At 38.1% G+C, this 21,230-nt stretch overlaps 1 protein-coding gene across 1 annotated transcript in view; it reads right to left on the reverse strand.

Moving 5' to 3' along the window:
• The window catches only part of CTR9 (CTR9 component of Paf1/RNA polymerase II complex), a 34,260-nt gene that overhangs the window by 9,943 nt on the left and 3,087 nt on the right, over window positions 1-21,230 (reverse strand). Inside the window, exons 3-13 of the mRNA XM_037050068.1 lie at window positions 19,885-20,124; window positions 19,258-19,375; window positions 18,704-18,793; window positions 8,296-8,444; window positions 7,280-7,387; window positions 2,861-2,968; window positions 2,511-2,747; window positions 2,212-2,301; window positions 1,970-2,098; window positions 1,682-1,865; window positions 432-520 (exon numbers count right to left, since the gene is read on the reverse strand). Coding sequence (XP_036905963.1) covers window positions 432-520; window positions 1,682-1,865; window positions 1,970-2,098; window positions 2,212-2,301; window positions 2,511-2,747; window positions 2,861-2,968; window positions 7,280-7,387; window positions 8,296-8,444; window positions 18,704-18,793; window positions 19,258-19,375; window positions 19,885-20,124 — 1,542 coding nt within the window. The remainder of the gene's footprint in view (window positions 1-431; window positions 521-1,681; window positions 1,866-1,969; window positions 2,099-2,211; window positions 2,302-2,510; window positions 2,748-2,860; window positions 2,969-7,279; window positions 7,388-8,295; window positions 8,445-18,703; window positions 18,794-19,257; window positions 19,376-19,884; window positions 20,125-21,230) is intronic.

Below are 21,230 nucleotides of genomic sequence, written 5' to 3' on the forward strand. Positions count from 1 at the left end.
TAAATGAAAAAAAACCAGGGAGATGCCGATATATTAGAAATAGGATAGCCATTGAAAGGAAAAACTGATTTACTGGGGGGGAAAAGATGCAATAATGATTTTTCTTTTAAAAAATATTTTCTTGTTTAGGCTATTACAGTTGTCCCAATTTTTCCCCTTTTTCCCTACCTCCACCCTGCACTGCCCCCCCATAGTCAGTCCCCACACCATTGTCCGTATCCGTGTGCCCTTCATACATGTTCTTTGACTCACCCCTTCCCCTTCTTTTCACCATTACCTCCCTCCCCCGCCCCCGACAGCTGTCAGTCTGTTCCATGCTCCCATGCCTCTGGTTCTACTTTGCTCATCAGTTTACTTTGTTCATTAGATTCCTCTTATAAGTGAGATCATATGGTATTTGTTTTTCAAACCTAAGAGTTAATATTACCAACCTGATTGATCTGAAGAGCTTCCTTAAACCAATCAGAAGCCTCGTAAAAGTTTCCTTTATCTCTAGCCATGGCTCCTAGGCGCAGATAGCCTGAAAATACACATTTAAGAGTTTTTGTTTAAAATATTAGCTACAAAGGTCATAATTTTCAAGTCATACTTTGACACAATTGTTTTTTGTTAATACATATATACAATGAACAGAGAAAAGTTCCACCAGTGAAAACATATTGAGCATCAATATAAATAACTAATAGTCTAACAAGTACGGGAACTCGGTCACCCTCAGTCTCACTGCTGGGGATCTCGGCTGCATGCCTTCCACTCCACCCCGGTGCCAGCACCCTCTTCCCAGTCCTCATGTCACGCTGCATTATTTTAAATAGCTCATGGCTATTCTGTTTCCAGTTTCTCTCTGATGCATAGCACTGTCAAGTTACTTTTTCTTAAAAATCTGTTTGTCATACGGCAAAGTACATGGACTACTAAAGAATGCTTGTCAGAAAACCTGGGCTCTCACTATGGCCTTTTCACTCAAATAATAATTAAAAAGTGCCAAATAAATGTAAGTTACTTTCTCCAGAAAATGTCACTCCTCAAGAAACCAACCCTGGCTTACTACTGCCTATCGAATCAATTCAAGTTCAGTCTGGCATTCAACTAAACTCTTATTGTATCTATTACATCATGTCTGTCAGGGGCCAAGTTTATAGCTCTATATTTGACCTGAGTCAAAACACCAGTTTTAGATTCTTTTAAGGGATGTACAGTAAGCAAACAATTTTTAATGAAAAACTTTCCAAACTGTACAATGTTTAGGTTGTAAAAATTCGTGGTGGAACATTTTTAGTAAAGATTATTTCAAGAAAAAAACACCGCTCTTTGTCACTACTATAAATATTGCAAATATATATATATATATATGATATGAAAGCAGGACCATCATAAAGGTAAGGAGCAGGACTCCATCACCAAGGCATTGTTAAACGTCTAATAAAGGTAGCGCACCTACTTCAGGTAGCTTTATCTATGAAGTATGGTCTAATTAATTTTTAGTTGTTTTAGTTTCTAGCATAAATTTAAGTAAAGCTGCATCTTTTTTTTTTTTAAGGCCACAAATTTGCCTTAAAGAAAAGGGGACATGATGACCTTCAAAACTTTTTACTATTGGTTCTAAGAAAGATTTTTTTAGGCTGTATTTTTGTTGCTGTTGTGGGAATTTTAATACATTAAAAAAGTTTTAAAATCTTACAGTCAACATAGTTAGGGTGTTCTCGTAAGATGTTTTTATAAAGTTTTTCTGCTTCATGGAATTCACACATTGCCTCATACAGCCTGGCTAAATTGTATGATGTTGTAACAGAAATGGCATTATAATAATGTTCGTCATGCTCAGCTTCTGCCTTTGCACGATCCAAAGATGCCAAAAAATATTTCTGTAAGAAAAGGAAATTATTTTGTTAAAGGACTCAGTTGATACATCTAAAAACATGTGCATTCAACTCAACAGTGTAAAAGATGGGAACTTCTATTTTCCTACCTTTGCCTCTCCTAGATTTCCAAGTCTAAAATGGAGGGCACCCACATTGTTCAGGATCTCTGGGGGGACATCAGCCTGTACTTTTTCCTGAAGGATCCGTGTTGCTGTTCCATAGGCTGAAAGGGCACCCTGTGGTTACAAGGCGGACAGAATAAGGCATAAGTGAAAGTGAGAGAGACACACAGGGCACCAGGCTTACAAAAAACATATTAAGCAGGAGATGAAAAACATTGCGGAAATACCTGTATATCAGTCTGTTCTAAGATTTGTGCCAGTTCAATCCAAGCTTCAACATCATCGGGATACTGTTCTGTGACCTTTTTCAAATGGCCCTGGGGAAAAAGAGATCATTAGACTAAAGCATGCCAACCACAGGCCGTCAGAGTAGAAGGTGGTGGCTACTCCACCCTGTTTAATAAGTCAACTGTTATTTCAACTGAAGCTAGCTGGGCTAACAAAAACCGCTTTCATCATATCTCTACTAGCAATAACAAGAAATAAGGAATGAGAGTCTAGGTAGGAAAGATTTTTTTTAAAGTACCTTGGCAATATCTCGTTTTTCTTGATCTTCTGAGGCAGCATAGAGCGAGCCAAGAATTTTCATAGTTTCATAATTATTAGGATAAGCTTTCAAAACTTTCTCAAAGCACTGAGATGCATTTTCTTTGTCACCTCGATAAATGTACATTTGTCCCAAACCAAAAAATGGCAACACAAAAGAGGATGAGGCAAACTGTGTGGCTTGATAGTAGTATTGGAAAGCTTGGTCATAATCTTCCTAAAAAATGAAAATCAAACAAGACCAACAATACATACGAAGGTGTTCAAAGACTTGAAAAACTATAAAATGAAAAGGACCCAACATTTAGAGAAGGCTGACAATGAACTTACCTGAACATGGAATGACCTAGCCAGCTGGTAGCAACTTTCGGCTTGCATGGCCTCCACTTCTGTGTTATGGAACGCGTGCAGGGCCAGGTGCTGGACCTTACTATAGTCCTGAGCAATGAGGATCAGAACTCAGTTGAATGGATTCAGACAACCCCAACAGTCCCCACTCCAAGGCTTCTTTTAAAATGTTAACTGAATAAACAATAACAGCTCTGTATCCAGAATTACTAATCGTTTTTCTCATTTCCCTTGATGATAAATTTGGGGCAGATAGGAACTAACATTTACCCAGTATTTAACATTTACCCATTATATCTATTACTTTGTTAAATCTCTATGACAATCCTTTCCAGTGATCAGCCCCATTTTTGTGATAAGGAGACCTAATAGAGGTCCAGTTCCTTATTCACAGGAATGGGAGCAGTTAGAAATTACTGAGAACTACCAAATGCCAAGCCTACAGTGGGTATGATACTTACATTAGTTCCAAGTATATCCAAAACCCTCCAAAGATGATCGTTATTACTCTTTTATTGATGGGGAAGTGGAGGCTTAAAGAGATAAAGTGTGTTGTCTCAAGTGGAAGTTAGAATCTGAATTCAGGTATTTCTGACTCCAAGGAAATGTTGTATCACAAGAGAATAGCCACTGCCCAAGTTGGATTTGAATTCAGCTCTATTTGAATGCACGGCACAATCTTTCTTTCTGAAAGTTGACAGAGCCAACTTTCATCTGGATTACCCAACTAATCTCCTGAAGAGTCCCGGAGCCAGACTTGCTAAAAACAACCTTCTGCTTTTAATAGAAATGTATTTTATTCATCCAACTAGAAATCTAGTCTAAGTACAGCTTTTGTTTGATCAATGGTCAGTTTTGACCTTTTTTAAACATTAGGAATAATAATGTGATTGAAGTCTTTAATAGTAACTGAGTGCTTCCTATTAGATAAGTATTTAATGTGCATATTACATTTAATTCTAACTACCATCCCTCAAATGCTACAAAGTATTATTACTGTTTTAGAAATGAGAAAATTAAAGTTTAAGGAAGTTAATTTACTCCTCCAAAGCCACATTAACTATATAATGGTGATGCCTGAATTTGAACCAAGTGATTCAAATGCTACACTTTAATTACATTATGTAGTCTTTTAGCTAAATGTATACATTTGTTGTTCAACTGAAACAAGAGTATGGGCTAAATGTCGGGTTTGTCTTGCTATGGAATCTACTATAATTTTCCTATTTTTATTATTCCACAACTCATGACTCATTTTTAGAGAATAAAATAGTTCTATATGAACTATTAAAGATCAGATTCTATTTTAAATCCTTATTCATATCTTTTTTTGCACAACTGATACTTCTCTTTCTCAGTGTCCCCCCCCCCCCATTTTTGTCCATAATCCATTTTGTATTCGGGCTGTTTCTCTTTCCAATCAAAAGATCAAGCTCAAGGCTCAGCTCTTTCTGGAGGTCTGTGTTAACTGCTCCAGGAGTCACGCTAGCTCTCATCTCTAAACCCAATTGACCATTCAATTATTGACATGTCTGTGATGTTAGTTAACAACATTTTTTCTTTCCAGCTAAATTATTCTTCTGTATGGGAGGCAATGTAGTGTGATAGGCAGAGAAGTAAAAGTAAAAGTAACATCTCAACTTCAGTATCTGCTAGCTGAGTAAATTTTGGCAAGTGATATTATTTTACTTTGCAGAGCTCTATCTTCTTATCTATAGAAAAAATACAAATAGCCTGCCTACCTCCTAAGTCTGCTAAAATGACAAACTGAGAAAACATACATTAATATGCTCTGTAAACCTTCAAGAAATACATTCAATACAAGATGACCTCACATCACCTTGCACAGTGTTGATCACAGATCAAGGATCCAGTAACACCGGGACTGGCTTGATTTACTTATTTTACTTAGGAAATCTATGAGGTTATGTATATACTGACTGTGTTAAATATAAGCAATTTTTTTTAGTCCTCACCTGAGGATATGGTTTAATTGATTTTTTAAAAGAGAAATGGAGAGGGAGAGGGAGAGGGAGAGGGAGAGAGAAAGAAAGAAACACCCACGAGTTGCCTCCTATACACGCCCTGACTGGGGATCGAACCCACAACTTTTTGGCGTACAGGAAGATATTCCAACCAACTGGGCTACCAGGCCAGGGTCAAATACACGCAATTCTTTATCTTCAGCAGTGGAGGGTGACTAGCAATGAGATCAAAAACTGAATATTCTCTTTTGGTTCAAGGAACCTGTCCTAACAGCCGAGAGCACTGATTATTAGATACGCACGCAAATATTTAGCATCTATCCTTTGTTTTTTTCCAGTAAAAACCAAACTAACATGTATAATTGTTTTATATTAAATAGTATACTTCATTTGTTTATAAGATACATTTCCATTTTCTCCCTAAATAGTTGCCTTTTAGTACCATTACAATGATGGCATAAAGCTTAATTAATAATTCATTATGAAAGCAGAGTATGCTTCCATAGCCAGAGGAAGTAAAGCATCATGGTTAATAGCTATGTGACCTTAGGTTATTAACTGTCTCAATTATTTATCCATTAAATGGGGATGATGCTACCCTACACTTCATAGAATTGTTGTGACTATGATATAAATAAAAGGAATGCACTTTTAACAGTGTTTGGCATTTAGTGAGCCTTGAATGCCTATTAACAGCAACAATAACAGTAACATAGTATTTACTAATGAGGAGCAATACAGTTTTATAAACTTTTACCTAAACTGCTATTTAACTAGCTCAAAGTCCTGAGTATACTTTAGTACCTGGTTTCCATATGGCAGGGTAAACTTTCATGCTTATGGTATAACTTTGCCGATGAAATCTTGGCTTTAGTACCTAAGAAACCTAAACTACTACTGTTTCTATTGTCTTAGTGGCAACTCTAAAAACTGTATCATAATCAATATGCAAAAATTCCAATGACTCTTTGTTGCCTACATAAGGAGGTCCGGACTCCTCACATCACACAAGTGCCCCACTCTCAATCCCACGCATCACCTAGCGTGCGCCCGCCGTATGCTTATGCAGTTACAAACCGAACTGCTAGGACTACTTCACAGATCTGCGCCTCTCCTCTTTCAGCTTCCTAGTGACCTCCTTGTAAAAACCCAGGTCAAGAGATTCTCCTTCTTGGTGAAAACCCTCTTTTAACCAGGTGATCGCTTCTCTCAGTTCTCTGCCCTAGTAGGGTAAACACCTTCAGTTCTACATTTACATTTCTTCACACGTCAGTCTTCTACAAAACTGAACTCCTTGAGTGCAGAAACCATGTCTTACTGACTTCTACAACCCTATCAGAGTAGGGTACCATATAAACAGGCAATAAATGATAAATGAATAAATAAATGAACAAATGTACCCACCCCAGATACAAATTCTAACCTGAAGCAACTACTATGGAAAACAGCATGGAGGTTCCTCAAAAATTAAAATAGAATTACATACGACCCAGCAATCCCACTTCTGAATATTTATCTGAAGAAATCCAAAACACTAATGCAAAAAAATACATGCACTCCTACGTTCATTACAGCATTATTTACAATAGCCAGGATATGAAAGCAATTTAAGTGTCTACCAATAGACAACTGGATAAAGAAGATGTGCGACATATATGCAATGTAATATTACGTGGCCCTAAAAAATAAAATCATACCACTGTGACAACATGGATGAACCTACAGGGTATTATGCTAAGTGAGAAGTCAGACAGAAAACAAAAAAATACCATTTAGATTTCACTTATATGTATAATCTAAAAAAACAAATCAACAAACAAAACAGAAATAAACTTGTAAGTACAGAAATTTCACAAGCTAATGGTTGTCAGATGGGAGGGGCCCTGGGGAGTTGGGTGGAAAAGATGACGGGATTAAGAAATACAAATTGCAGTTGCAAAATAGTCATGGAGATGTAAAGTACAGCATATAGAATACAGTCAATGATGTTGTAACTATGTATTGTGTCAGGTGGGTATGAGACTTATGGGGAATTATTTTGTAAGTCATATAAATGTCCAACCACAATGCTGTACACCTGAAACTAATGCAATATTGAATGTCAACTGAAATTTAAATTTTAAATTTTAAATTTAAATGTTTTTAACTTAAAAAAAAATTAAATGTATTGGGGTGACATTGGTTAATAAAATTATATGGGTTTCAAGTGAGTAATTCTGTAATATATCATCTGTATGTTACATTGCGTGTTTATCAGCCAACATCCAATCTCCTCTTCTTGCCATATATTTGACCCTTTTACCCTTCACTGTCTCCCCACCCCCTTTCCCTCTGGTAACAACCATACTGTTGTCTATGTCTCTAAGTTAAACAAAAATTTTTTAATGTAAAGAACTTGAGAAATAACTTCTCTTACCTTTTTGAAGAAAAAGTGATTTGCCAAGTGGTTCAATACCATAGGGTTGCTAGGATCAATAGTATAGGCTCTGGAAAGAAGCTGGACCCCATTTTTGATGGAATCAGCCTAAAAGAAAACCAATGATGACAGGGTTGAGTGAAAATATTACTTAATTAGACTTTTTCTGTTTTCTTTATAATCTGAAGAAATAAGGTTATACAAATCCAAGTTTAGTACCAAAATATAGCTCTTATTTTAGTTGACCTTCACCAGGGATAAAACATTTCAAATAGTGAGTTAAATTCTGAGAATTTAGTTTTCTTAAAATTAACTGCATAAGCACCTCCACTGGAAACCCTGCCTAGGCAATCACACACAGGGGAAGCATGACGGAGAGCTTCATTCTCAGTGCAGGACAGAACTTCTCTAATAGGAAGTGCTTTATTCTCTCCATTTTCTCCTCCTTACAAGGCTGATATAATGAAATACCTGGAGATGTGGCAGCTATCTTGCAACTATGAGGTGACAGACATGAGGACGAAAGGCCATGTATTAAGAGAGGAGAGAAATATAAAACCCTGGGTTTGATGACACTGGGGTGCCAAATCCAAGTTTAGCTGGTGTAGTATACTAAGTTGCTTATAGCGTGTGCTTTTTGTTACTTGCAGTAGAAAGCATCCCAAACTGATACACATTCTACAATTCCCTATCTGAGATTCTGAAATCCGAAACTCTCTAATAAATAAGTTTTTTTTGTTGTTGTTATCTTGGAGCAAGCTCACTTGGTGGCAAACTTTACCTGAATTGTGGGTAAAGTTTCCTATTAGTGTGAACAGTCACTCATTTTGCCACAGAAATATAAGTTTGCATTGGGTTTATGTCCTAATAACTGAGTGTTTTACATCAGGCAGTGCAGGCATCACATTACATTTCTGTAACCTGAAATCTTGAGTTCGAAAACACTCTGGCCTCAAGAGTTTTAGATAAGGGACTGTGAGCCTGACAAATCAGCCAGGATTATTTCACTCACATACCTCTTTATTGTTGAGCTCTAGAACAGCCAGTCCAACCAACGCTCCCACACATTTGGAGTTGAGTTCCAGTGCTCTGCTGAATGCGAGACGAGCTTTCTCCAGTTTGTTAAGTTTCACAAAGCAATGGCCCATTCCTAAACGAACTTCCGCTAAAAAAACAAAATCAAACTTGAGCATTTTTAGGATTTAAAATTTTTTAAAATGCTGTGCTTAAACATCCTCCAATATGAGATGCAAAAATCCCAAAACTAACCTCAGTATAACTACATTGTGAATCTTGTAGTATATTATAAACTTGATTTCACTGAAGGTTACTACTCTCACTGTCTCCCCAAACTTGACCTTTCTTCATGTATACACCCTTATCACCATAGAACAAAACATCTATAACACAGGTATTTTTCTTGTCTTCCAACACTCTTGGCTACCCTGGATCTTCAATATCCTAATTTTTGAAGAGTAGTTTTAAAATAGAGAACAAAAAAACTTTCTTAAGACCTTAAATAGTGTGACAAACTACATGCACATACTATCATTCCCTTCACAGCTATAATACATGCTACCCAAATTCAAGGCTGTGCCAAAACACATGTGCCAACCCATGGAACCTCTCCTCTGGTCATCAGATCCTACCCCTTCTCATCTATTTAAGGACACTGCTCCAGCAACCTTCCCCTATTTTTTCCTTCATCACCAAATTTCCCTTCTCTACTAGATCATCCTGACAAACATCCACCCATCTTTAAAAAAATCCTTTCTTGATTCTGTTTCCCCTCCAGTTGTCAACCCTCTCCTTTCCTATTCTTCCCTCAATAGCAAAACTTCAGATCTATCTACCGTGCTACCTCTAATTCCTTTCCTTCCATTTTTTCTTGAATCTACTCTGAGGTCTCACTCCTACCATTCCAGTAAAAGTGTTCCTTTTTTAAAATTTTATTTAATTACTGTTCAAGTACAGTTTTCTGTCTTTTATTCCCATCCCAGCCCACTCCCCCAGTGCTCCCCACCTCCCTCCCATTTCCACCCCCCCTTAGTTTTTGTCCATGTGTCCTTTATACTTGTTCCTGTAAATCCTTCCCCTTTTCTCCTGAAATTCCCTCCTCTCTCCCCTCTGGTCCCTGTCAGCCTGTTTTCTATTTCAGTGTCTTTGGTTATTTTTTGCTTGCTTATTTGTTTTGTTGTTTAGGTTCCTGTTAAAGGTGAGATCATATGGTATTTGTCTTTCACCATCTGGCTCATTTCACTAAAAGTGCTCTTACCAAGGTCACTAATAATTTGTATGCAGCAAAATCCAATGATCAATTCTCAATCTCTATTTTACTTTGCCTAACATCAAAATTTGACACTGCCTGACACGTTCTTCTTCTGAAAACATTTAAAAAAATCTCTCTATTTTTGGCCCTGACCACCATGGTTCAGTGAGCAAACCGAATGGTTGCCAGTTCAATCCCCAGTCAGGGCATATGCCTGGGTTACAGACCAGGTCTCCGGTTGGGGGAGTGTGACAGGCAACCAATCGATGTTTCTCTTTCATGCTGATGATTCTCTCCCTCTTTTTCTCCCTCCTTTTCCCTCTCTCTAAAAATAAATAAAATCTTTTAAAAATAACTTATTTCAGAAGTTTTTACTTTTCAATTAAGCGGACATTAAATATTATATTAGTTCCAGGTACACAGCACACTGATAGACATTTACATAACTTGCCAAGTGATCACCCTGATAAGCCTACTACCCATCTGGCAACATACATAGTTATTACATTATTATTTACTCCCTATGCTGTGCTTTACATCCCTGTCACTAACATCAACTGCCAATTTGTACTTTTTAAAAAAATTTATTTAATTTTAGAGAGAATGGAAGGGAGAAAGAGAGGTAGAGAAACATCAATGTGTGAGAGAAAAATTGATGGGTTGCCTCTTGGCCTGCACCCCTGCACCCCAACCCCGCACTGGGATTCAAACCAGCAGCCCCTTAGTTCATAGGCCAGTACTCAATTCACTGAGCCACACCAGCCAGGGCCAATTTGTACTTCTTAATCCCTTCACCCCTTTCACCTAGTGCCCCAGTCTCCTTCCCCTCTGGCAACCATCAGTTTTGTTTTCTGTACCTATGAGTTTATTTCTGTACCTATGAGTTTATTTCTGCTTTGTTTGTTCATTTATTTTGATCTTTAGAGTCCACATATAACTGAAACTATATGGTATTTGCCTTTCTGTCTGACTTATTTCACTTAGCATAATATACTGGTAGATCCAACTATGCTGTTGCAAATGGTAAGATTTTATCCATTTTTGTGGCCAGTACTCCATTATAAGTCTCATTTATTTTTTTCTTGTTTCCCTTGCCTGATGAAACATATCAGAAAAAATATTGCTAGAGAAATGTCAGAGAGTTTACTGCCTATATTTTCTTCTAGGAATTTTATGGTTTCAAGTCTTACATTTAAGTTTTTAATCCATTTTGAGTTTATTCTTGCAAATGGTATAAGAAGGTGGTCTAGTTTCATTTTTTTGCATGTGTGTTACTTTTAAGTTTTTAATTCATTTTGAATTTATTGTAAATGGTATAAGAAGGTGGTTTCAAAAAAAAGGTGGTTTCATTTTTTGCATGTCTGTCCAAATTTCTTAATACTATTTATTGAATTAACTATCTTTACCCCATTGTATATTCTTGCTTCCTCTGTCATATATTAATTGTCCATACAGAAGTGGGTTTATTTCTGGACTCTTTATTTGTTCCACTGACCTATATATTTGTTTTTATGACAGTACCATGTTTTGACTACTATAGTCTTATATTTTGATATTAGGTAGTGTTGACACCTCCAACTTTGTTCTGCTTTCTCAAGATTGCTGTGGCTATTCGGGGTCTTTTGTGGTTCCATATAAATAGTTAATTTTAATCTTCACCTGAGGATATGTTTATTGATTTTACACAGAGAAAGAGAAACATCTACATAAAAGAGAAACACTGATCAGTGGCTTCCCCTATGCACCCCAACCAGGGATTGAACCTGCAACCTTTTGGTGTATGGGACAATGCTCCAAGCAACCCAGCCAGGGCTTAGTTTTTGGATTACTTGTTCTAGTCCTGTGAAGGACACCACTGCTATTTTATTAGGAATTGTAGTGAACCTATAGGTTGCTTTGGGTAGTATGGACATTTCACAGAGTCAATTCTTACTATACTTGAGCATGGTAAATGCTTCCATTTATTTGTATCTTCTTCAATGTCTTACAATTTTGCAAGCATAGGTCTTTCACCTCCTTGGTTAAACTTACAGTTTTGTTGTTGTTTGGTGCAACTGTAAATGGAATTGTTTTCTTAGTTTCTCTTTCTAATACTTCATTATTGCTGTATAAAAATGCAACTGATTTCTCAGTATTTATTTTGTATCCTGCTACTTGACTGAATTCATTTATCTGTTCTAGCAATTTTTCAGTGGAATCTTTAGGGTTCTTTCCATATATTATCATGTCATTGGCAAATAATGATGATTTTACTTCTTCCTTTCCATTCGGATGCCTTTTCTTTATACAGAATTCTTTGGACTTCTTCATCTTGTTTGTTGTTGCTAGGACTTCAAACACTGCATTGAATAAGAGTGGTGAAAGTGGACATCCCTGTCTTATCCCCGATCTTAAGAAAAACATTTAGTTTTTCCCAGCTGAGTATGATAGCTGTGGGTTTACCATATATAGCCCTTCTCATATTGAGATATGTTCTCTCTATTCCCACTTTATTGAGTTTTTATCATAAATGGGTGCTAGATTTTGTCAAATTCATTTTCTGCATCTATTGATGCAATCATATAATTTTTATCCTTCATTTTGTTTAAATGTGGTATATATATCATGGTGATTTCCAGATATTAAACTAAACTTGGATAGCAGGAATAAATCCCACCTGATCATAGTGTGTGATCTCTTTTTTTTTTAAATATATTTTATTGATTATACCATTACAGTTGTTCTATTCCCCCCCTTCATTCCCCTCCACCCGCACCCTCCCTCGCCCACCATTCTGCCCCCCTTAGTTTATAACCACGTGTCTCAAGTTCTTTGGATTCTATATTTCCCCCACTATTCTCGCCCTCCCCCCTATCTATTTTCTACCTACCCTCTATGCTATTTTCTCTGCCTTCTCCCCCCTTCTCCCCCTCCCACCCCCCTGTTTCTAACCCTCCATGTGTTCTTCATTTCTATGGTTCCACTCCTGATCTAGCTGTCCTCTTGGTTTGCTTTTGTTTTAGGTGTGGTTGTTAATAGCTGTGTGTTTGCTGTCCTTTCACTGTTAATATTTTTCATCTTCTTTTTCTTATATAAGTCCCTTTAGCATTTCATATAATAAGGGCTTGGTAATAATGAACTCCTTGAACTTGACCTTATCTGAGAAGCACTTTATCTGTCCTTCCATTCTAAATGAAAGCTTTGCTGGATAAAGCAATCTTGGCTGTAGGTCTTTGGATTTCATGACTTGGAATACTTCTTTCCAGCCCCTTCTTGCCTGTAAGGTCTCTTTTGGGAAATTAGCTGACAGTCTGATGGGTACTCCTTTGTAGGTGACTGTCCCCTTATCCCTTGATGCTTCTAGGATTCTCTCCTTCATTTTGGTCTTGGCTAATGTAATTATGATGTGCCTTGGTGTGTTCCTTCTTGGGTCCAACTTCTTTGGCACTCTCTGAGCTTCCTGGATTTCCTGGAAGTCTATTTCCTTTGCCAGACTGGGGAAGTTCTCCTTTATTATTTGTTCAAATATGTTTTCCACTCGTGGCTGTTTCTTTCCCCCTTCTGGTACCCCTATAATTCGGATGTTGGAACGTTTAAAGATGTCCTGGAGGTTCCTAAGCCTCTCCTCATTTTTTTGAATTCTCATTTCTTCATTCCTTTCTGGTTGGATGTTTTGTTCTTCCTTCTGGTCCATTCCATTGATTTGAGTCCCCGTTTCCTTTCCATCACTATTGGTTTCCTGTGCATCTCCCTTCATTTCAATTAGTTTAGCCATATATTCCACTAATTTGTGACTTTGTTCCTCTAATTTGTGACTATAATCTACCAGTTCTGTGAGCATCCTGATAAATAGTGTCCTGAATTGTGCTTCTGAGAGGCTGGCAATTTCTTGGTCGCTGAGAGTTATTGGCTCTTGGACTTTGAGTTCTTCTTGTGCCATCTTTCGGGTTGTTCTTGCCTGTTCCATAGCAGGATCAGAGCCCTAAAATGTTCACTAGAACAGGGCAACTAAGCCGCTGGGTTGTGACGCTGTATGTGGGGGCGGGGTCAAAGAGGGACTATGGCGTCCAGTCCGCCGCCTGCAGCCACGGCCCTCACCGGTGCTGCAGTTGCTGCCGTCACCGGGCCCACGCGTTTCGTCCCACTGCTCGTGAGTGTGCCACCGCCGTCAGCCCTTGCCCCCTGGGGCCTGTGTGGTCTGTCTCACTGTGCGCGAATATGCGCCCGCGGTCTGCCCCGCACCCCAACTGGTTCCCATCTGCCTGCGCGGCTGGGTCGGGGGCCCTGTCCTGCCCAACCCTGCTCGCTGCTGGCTCCGCCCCTCTTACCGTCCCCGTTGAATGGTTAGATGTAGTCAGACTTCCGTATAATTCAATTTTCTGTCCTTTGGTTGTGTCTTTGTTTCTCCAAACCTTTGTTTTATTCAAACTTGGTTGTGGGAGAAGGCACAGTGTTTCCACCTATGCCTCCATCTTGGCGGAACTGTGATCTCTTTAATGTGCTGCTGAATCTGGTTTGCTTATATTTTGTTCAGGATTTTAGCATGTATGTTAATTAGGAATGTTGGCCTGTCATTTTCTTTTTTGTAATGTTTTTGTCAGGTTTTGGAATCAGGATACTGCTGGACTCACAAAATGAGCTCAGGAGTCTTCCTTCCTCTTGATTTTCCCAGATATAGTGTGAGAAAGACAGGTGTCAGTTATTCTTTGAATGCTTGGTAAAATATATCTGTGAACCCATCCAGTCCAGGACTTTTGTTTGTTGGAGTTTTTTGATTACCGAATCAGTTTTATCGGTTATCATCAGTCTATGCAGATTTTGTTTCTTCTTGATTCAGTCTTGGAAAGTTGGATGTTTCTAGGAATTCATCCATTCTTCCAGACTGTCCAACCTGATTGCATATAATTGTTCATAGTACTATCTTATACTACTTTGTTTTTCTGTGGTGTCAGTTGCTAATTCACTTTCTTTTCTGATTTTATTTATTTGTGTCCTCTTTTTTCTTGAGGAATCTGGTTAAAGGTTTATCGATTTAGTTTATCTGTTCAAAGAACCAGCTCTTGGTTTGATATTTTGTATGTTTTTTAGACTCTATTTTATTTTCACTCTGATCTTTATTATTTCCTTCCTTCTATTCACTTGGGGCTTTGTTTATTGTTCTCTCTCTAGCTCCTTTAGGCATTAAGGTTGTCGAGATTTTTCCTGTTTCTTGAGGTATCCTGACTGCTATGAATTCCTCCTCAGGACTACTTTCACAGTGTCCCATAGGTTTTAGGTTGTTTTGTTTACATTTTCATTTGTCTCAAGAAATCTTTTGATTTCTTCCTTGATCTCAGTTAATCCACTCATTGTTTAGTAATGTTATTTAGTCTCCATGTGTTCATGCATTTTTCAGTTTTTTCCTTCTAATTGACTTCTAATTTTGTAACACTGTGTTCAAAGATGCTTAGATATGATTTTGATCTTCTTAAATTTATTGAAACTTGTTTTGTGGCTCAACATGTGGTCCATCCTGGAAAATGATCCATGTGTACTTGAAAAGAATGTATATTCTGCTGCTTTAAGATGTGAAATGCTCTAAAAACCTATCCAGTGTTTTCTTCGGGGTGTTAAAGTTCCCTACTCTAACTGTATCACTGTCACTCTCTCCCTTTATGTCCATAAATATTTCCTTTGTATGTTTAGGTGTTCCTATGATGGGTGCATAAATGTTTACAAGAGTTATATCACCCTGGCTGGTGTGGCTCAGTGGAATGAATGCCGGCCTGCAAACCCAAAGGTCGCAAGTTTGATTCCTGGTTAGGTCCCATGCCTAGGTTGCAGGCCAGGTCCTCAGCTGGGGGCATGCAAGAAGCAACCAATCAATGTACCTCTCACACATGAATGTTTCTCTCCTCTCTTTCTCCTTCCCTTCCACTCTCTAAAAATAAAAAAAAAAATCTTTTAAAAAAAGAGTTAACTTTAAAAAAATAGGTAGTTTATTTTGTCTAACAATTGCTACCCAAGCTTTTTTCCTGTTTCCATTTGCATGAAATATCTTTTTCCCATCCCTTTTCTTTCAGTCTGTGCTTTTCAGTCTGAAGTGGATCTCTTGTAGACAGCATATATATGGGTCTTGTTTTCTTATCCATTCAGCTGCCCTATGTCTTTTGAATGGATCATTTAATATAGTTACATTTAAAGTGATTTTTGATAGGTACATAGTTATTGCCATTTTAATATTCATATTTATGTTCCTTTCCCCCCACTTCTCCTTAATAAAAGTTCCTTTAACAGTCTTCACAATATTGGTTTGGTAGTGAAAAATTCCTTTACTTTTTTCTTGTCTGTTCTATGAAGCTCTTTATATGTCTCCTTCAATTTTAAATGTCATCTTTACTGGATAGAGTAGTCTTGGTTATAAGTCCTTGCTTTTCCTCACTTCGAGCATTTCATACCAGTTCCTTCTAGCCTGCAAAGTTTCTGTTGAGAAATCAGCCGTCAGTCTTATGGGAGCTCCCTTGTAGGTAGGTACCTGTCTTTCTCTCACCACTTTTAAGATTCTCTCTTTGTCTTTAACCTTCAGTATTGTAGTTACAATGTGTCTTGGTGTGGGCCTGTTTGGGACTCTGCACTTCCTGGACTTGTGCACCTTTTTTTTTCATCAGGTTAGGGAAGTTTTCGGTAATAATTTCTTCAAATAGGTTCTCAATCCCTTTCTCTTACTCCTCTCCTTCTGGTACCCCAAAGATGCTAACATTGTTATATCTGATGTTGTCCCAGTGGTCCTTTGAACTATCCTCATTTTTTAAAATTCTTTTTTCGCTTCATCTATCTGCTATTGATTCTTTCTAGAGTATTCTTCATTTGTTCTTGTATCCTTCATTTCTGACTGGTTCTTTTTTATGGCTTCTGTGTCCTTTTTTATGCTTACTATCTTTCTGTTGAAGTTGAGTTCATCGACTCTCCCCATAAGTTCCATGAGCATCCTTATAACCAATATCTTGAACTGTGTATCTGATAGAACACTTGCATCCATTTCGTTTAGTTTTTTTCTGGACATTTCTCCTGTTCTTTTTAGGGCATATTTTTTGTCCCCACATTTAGGGCATGCTTTTTTGTCTCCCATTTAGGTTGCCTCTTTGTGTTTGTTTCAGGTAGGTCTGCTATGTCTTCCAGTCCTCACAGAGGAGGCCTAAGTAGTGTCCTGTGAGGCCTAGTGGCATTCTCCCTGATCACCTGAGCTGGATGCCCTGGGAGTATACCTGCTGTGAGTTATGTGTACCCTCCTGCTGTAGTTGAGACTTGATCACTGTTGGCACATCCACAAGTGCAACTGACCCTCAGGCTGGCTTTAAGAATTGGCCATGCCCACAGTGAATGGGCTGCTATTTGGGGGCTTATCCCATGTAGTGGAATTTGCCCCAACAGGGTCTGGGGTCTGCCAAGATTTCCCTTTGGGTGTGCCACTTATGAAACTAATCAGTTTGTGCTCTGTGGTTGTCTAAAGCCAGCCCCCTGGCATGTTTTTTCTGGGGTCTCTTGTGAGGGACTCGGTGCAAATCAATGTCAGATGCTGCATGTAACTGGCCTTGGGCTACATGACAGGAGCTATTGAGTCAGAATTAGTGACTGCCTCTGCTGGGTCTTGATGCGTACAAGAGAATCCAATCTGTGAACCAAGGCTGGCTGCTGTCAGTATTGGGCCTGGGGCAAGAGAACAAAAGACCCGAGGCACACTAAGACTTAATAAACACATCCAGCTGCCAATTAGTATTGCCACTCAAAGAGCCTCAGGGAATAGGTGAGTAAGGGCAAGTGGTGTTTATCAGGTTAATAAAGTTTCAAACTTGGCACCAGCACTGTGTCTGAAGTCATTCAACCAAGGTCTCAGAGTACATACAATGAAGCCAGCTGCCATCTGACTAGAGCCTTTGAGGTGGTGGTGGTGGTTGGGGGTGGGGGGCAGGGTTCGCAGGGAGTCATCATGGTGGACCTAGCAGAGTTCATCAGGCTAAAGTGGATTAAGATCTGACCCATAAAGGGAGGGTCCTGCACAGGAAAGGAGGTGCCTGCTGGCCATGTGGAAAGATGACACTTGCCCTAAAGTCACACAACTTAGTTTCTCCCTGTGTGTCTCTGGAACCCCATGAACTTGACTGGCATTTCTGGAGAGCTTTTCAGGAAAGACTGCAACACAGTACCAGGCTGGCTGCCTCTGACAAAGCCCCCAGCCATGAAGGAGTTGGTCAGGGCGGGGCCCAGGGTGAAGCTAGTGTGGTTCACCAGGCTAATGCTATGTGAGCGGAGTGCTTAACCCAGGAAATAAGGTGCCCATGGACCATGTGGTAGGGCTCAACACAGGGGCATTAGAGGCTGTCCCTCTAAGCCTAACCCTAAAGCCACACAATTCAGTCTCTCCCTGTGTGACTATGGCACTCCCCGAGCCACCATCCCTCCAATCAGGGTGAAACTCAGGGTAAAATGGCTGAGAGAATGAGTTCGTGCATTGTCCCTTTAAGAGTACACCTGAGTTTCTGGAAACATTTTCATTTGATTTCAAGGATATTGTACTTACTCTCTTTTCCTTCTCTATTTCTGGCTGTTCCTTCTCAGGCTCCTTTGCCGAGTCTTCCTCATTTCCACAACCTCTGAATGTCAGAGTGCCCTAGGGCTCCATCCTTAGACCTCTTTTCAAGCTATTATCACTCCTCTGGGTACTGTTTCAATGATGCATTTCACTGGGTAACCTTGCTGCACAACCCACCCTCAATGCTTCTCGTATTCCTTTTCTGCTTTATTTTTCTCCTTAGCCCTTACCAATATCTCATACAGTATGTATTTTACTCATGTTATATTCCTCACTGGAAAAGAAATCCTATGAGTACAAGGACTTCTGTCTCTTTGGTTCTTTGCTATATTCCCTAGGTCTAGAATAGTGCCTGGCACATACTTGGCACTCAATAAAATTCGCTAAAATAACAAGATTTTAGAAAGAAAAGTAGTATAGGGCAAAAAGAGTATAATATGATATACTATTCAGCTTTTAAATCAAATATAATATGTGTTTAAAGTCTCAATTCTGCCATTTCAACAAACTCACAAGTATCCTATCACAACTAACTTTAAAAGCAATTGCCAAATCCTTAATATTTTAAGTCTAAAAACATTATTTTAGACATAAGACTTTTTCTTACCTGGACATCCTGGGTTAGTACGCAATGCTTTCTTATAGTAAGCAAGAGCTCCTCTGTAATCCTTCTTGTTGAATGAAATGCAAGCTTTACCTGTAACAATTTTTAAACATAAACATGTACTAATTAAAGAACACAAGTCTTATATGCTCTATACTCACCTAAATGAAATACATGTCATTAAAAAATACTTGCAAACAGTGAAAGTGACTTCCTATCAAAACTTGTTTGCCACAAGGGTATATTAATTTATGCCTATAAACAGAAGTTTTGTCTTTATATTAAATGTTAATCATTAAAATAGCTTAGAGTTGTCCAAATAGAGAATGTTTACTGATGCTTTAGAAGTAAATAACAAATTGCTCTTAACTGGTATAATTTTATTTCTGTAATTTCAACAGAAACAACGATCTATTACAGATGGTTACATTTTTAATAAGGTAAAAGCTCTTCCACTTTGGTGCCCAGCCCATTACTTAAGGAGCTATTTATTGCGAAGAGATATATTTCAGGCTGAAAAACATAGGTTTATAAGGTGGTTGCTGAAAATGACTCACCGAGAAGGGCTGGAATGTTATTTGGAGACTGGTTGAGCACAAAGTGAAACTGTGCATCAGCCTGATCCATTTTGTCACCTTCAAGAAGGCAGAAGCAGGCTCTTCCCAGCAAGTGGTTCTGAAAAAGTAACATGTTGTCTTAGACTTGACTTTATCAGGGACTAACCATGATTTAACATGAATGCATAACACTAAAATGAAAAGCATAGAGAAATGAGGTACAGTATCACCAAAATTTCTCTACCAACTGTAAAGTATTTGAAATAGTAATACGCAATTCTTAATAACAAACTGAGAAATTATCCTAAAGTGCAACAAGACTTCTGTGCCAGGAACAATGACAAAAAGAAAAGTTCAAATTCCTTAAAATATGTTTGAAATTCACCTGAAAGTAGTGAAATTACTGACTAAACACGTGAATAAGAATTATCTGCTAAATTACTTCCACAGTACAGGGACCAAAGAAATTCCAATTTTAACAAGGAACCCTCTTCATCTGAACTATTTGTATCAAGCATGCTGTTTTAAGAAAAAATCTTTCAAAAAAATTATTGCCTACCGCACACATTTTACTTTCACGTGGTATTTTTTCCTTTCATTAATTCAAAGAAATATGACTTATTTTACCTGATCATACATAATAATTTTATCAGCCATTGTGTACAACAGGGTTGCCTGTGTAATAAGATCTTTCTTATTGTCCTTATTCTTTTCTTTCCGAGCCTGTTGTACATAGTAGGCTGCCAATGTATCCAAGCAAGTCATCTGGTCTTTTTCATGGTCTCTATAGTCCAAATTGCCATCTATACGTGCTGCTTCCAACAACTTTACAAACTCTTCTGTTTTTCCTTGCTTGTAGTATTCCAGCTATAAGGTGAAAGAATCAAATCAGAATTACTAAATCATCTGTCCGTAGAAGAAGTGTACATAAATCTTTATAGCAGTTTTATTTTTAATAGTCAAAAACTGGACATAACACAATTATTGATCAATAAGTGAATGGACAAATAAGCTGTGGCTTATCTGTACAATGGCTACTGCTCACCAATACAAAGGAAGGAACTGTTGATATATACTACAACATAAATAAATCTCAAAATAATTCTTTTGCAGAAAGAAGCCAGGCATACATACAGGAGTACATACTATATGATTCCATTTATATAAAACTCTATAAAATGCAAACTATTCTTTAGCAACAAAAAGTAAATCAGTGGTTACCTGGGCACTGTTGGGGGCAAGGGAGAGTTTAGAAAATTTTAGAGGCGAGGGTATATTCATTACCTTGACCGTGATAAAGATTTCACAAGTGTTAGCATACGCTAAAACTTCTCAAGTAGTACACAAAAAGTATGTGGAGGTTATTATCAGTTAATTATATCCAATTAAGCTGTTAAAATTTTAAATCATTGCAAATGCTTCCAACTTCTTACCTAGCAATAGTTGATTTCAAACTAAATCAGAGCCCAAGAAAGAAAGCAGTAATGAGAGATATAAAGAACTCCAAACAGAAAACTTGGGTTTTATAACTTTGGGCTTGTTGGATAACTTCTCTGGGCATGTGTAATTTATTAATAATAAAAGGAATATCAATCATTTATTAACCACCTACTTTGGGCCACATGCTATGCTAGGAGCTTCATATACTTTATACCTAATCTATACAACCACCCTTAAAGAGAATACTAACATCCTCATATTTCAGTTTTCAAGCCGAAGCTCAATCCACTGAGCCACACCAGCCAGGTTAATACCCTCATATTTAAATGAGGAAACAGCCTCAGAGGGTAGATTATTTGTCTAAGGTCACATGGCTAGTTAGCAGCCATGTTGGAATTTGAACAAAGGATTCTATAACCCCAAACCTACATACTTTTCTACGTAACAATCTATAGCCCACAATGTTTCACCAATTTATTTTATCACAACGCCATGCTAATCCCCCAACACTCAAGTGTTTGTGTGAGTGCTAT

This window comes from Sturnira hondurensis, unplaced genomic scaffold (genome assembly GCF_014824575.4).
Source record: "Sturnira hondurensis isolate 20B ecotype Veracruz unplaced genomic scaffold, ASM1482457v3 Scaffold0006505, whole genome shotgun sequence".
Taxonomy (NCBI): domain Eukaryota; kingdom Metazoa; phylum Chordata; class Mammalia; order Chiroptera; family Phyllostomidae; genus Sturnira; species Sturnira hondurensis.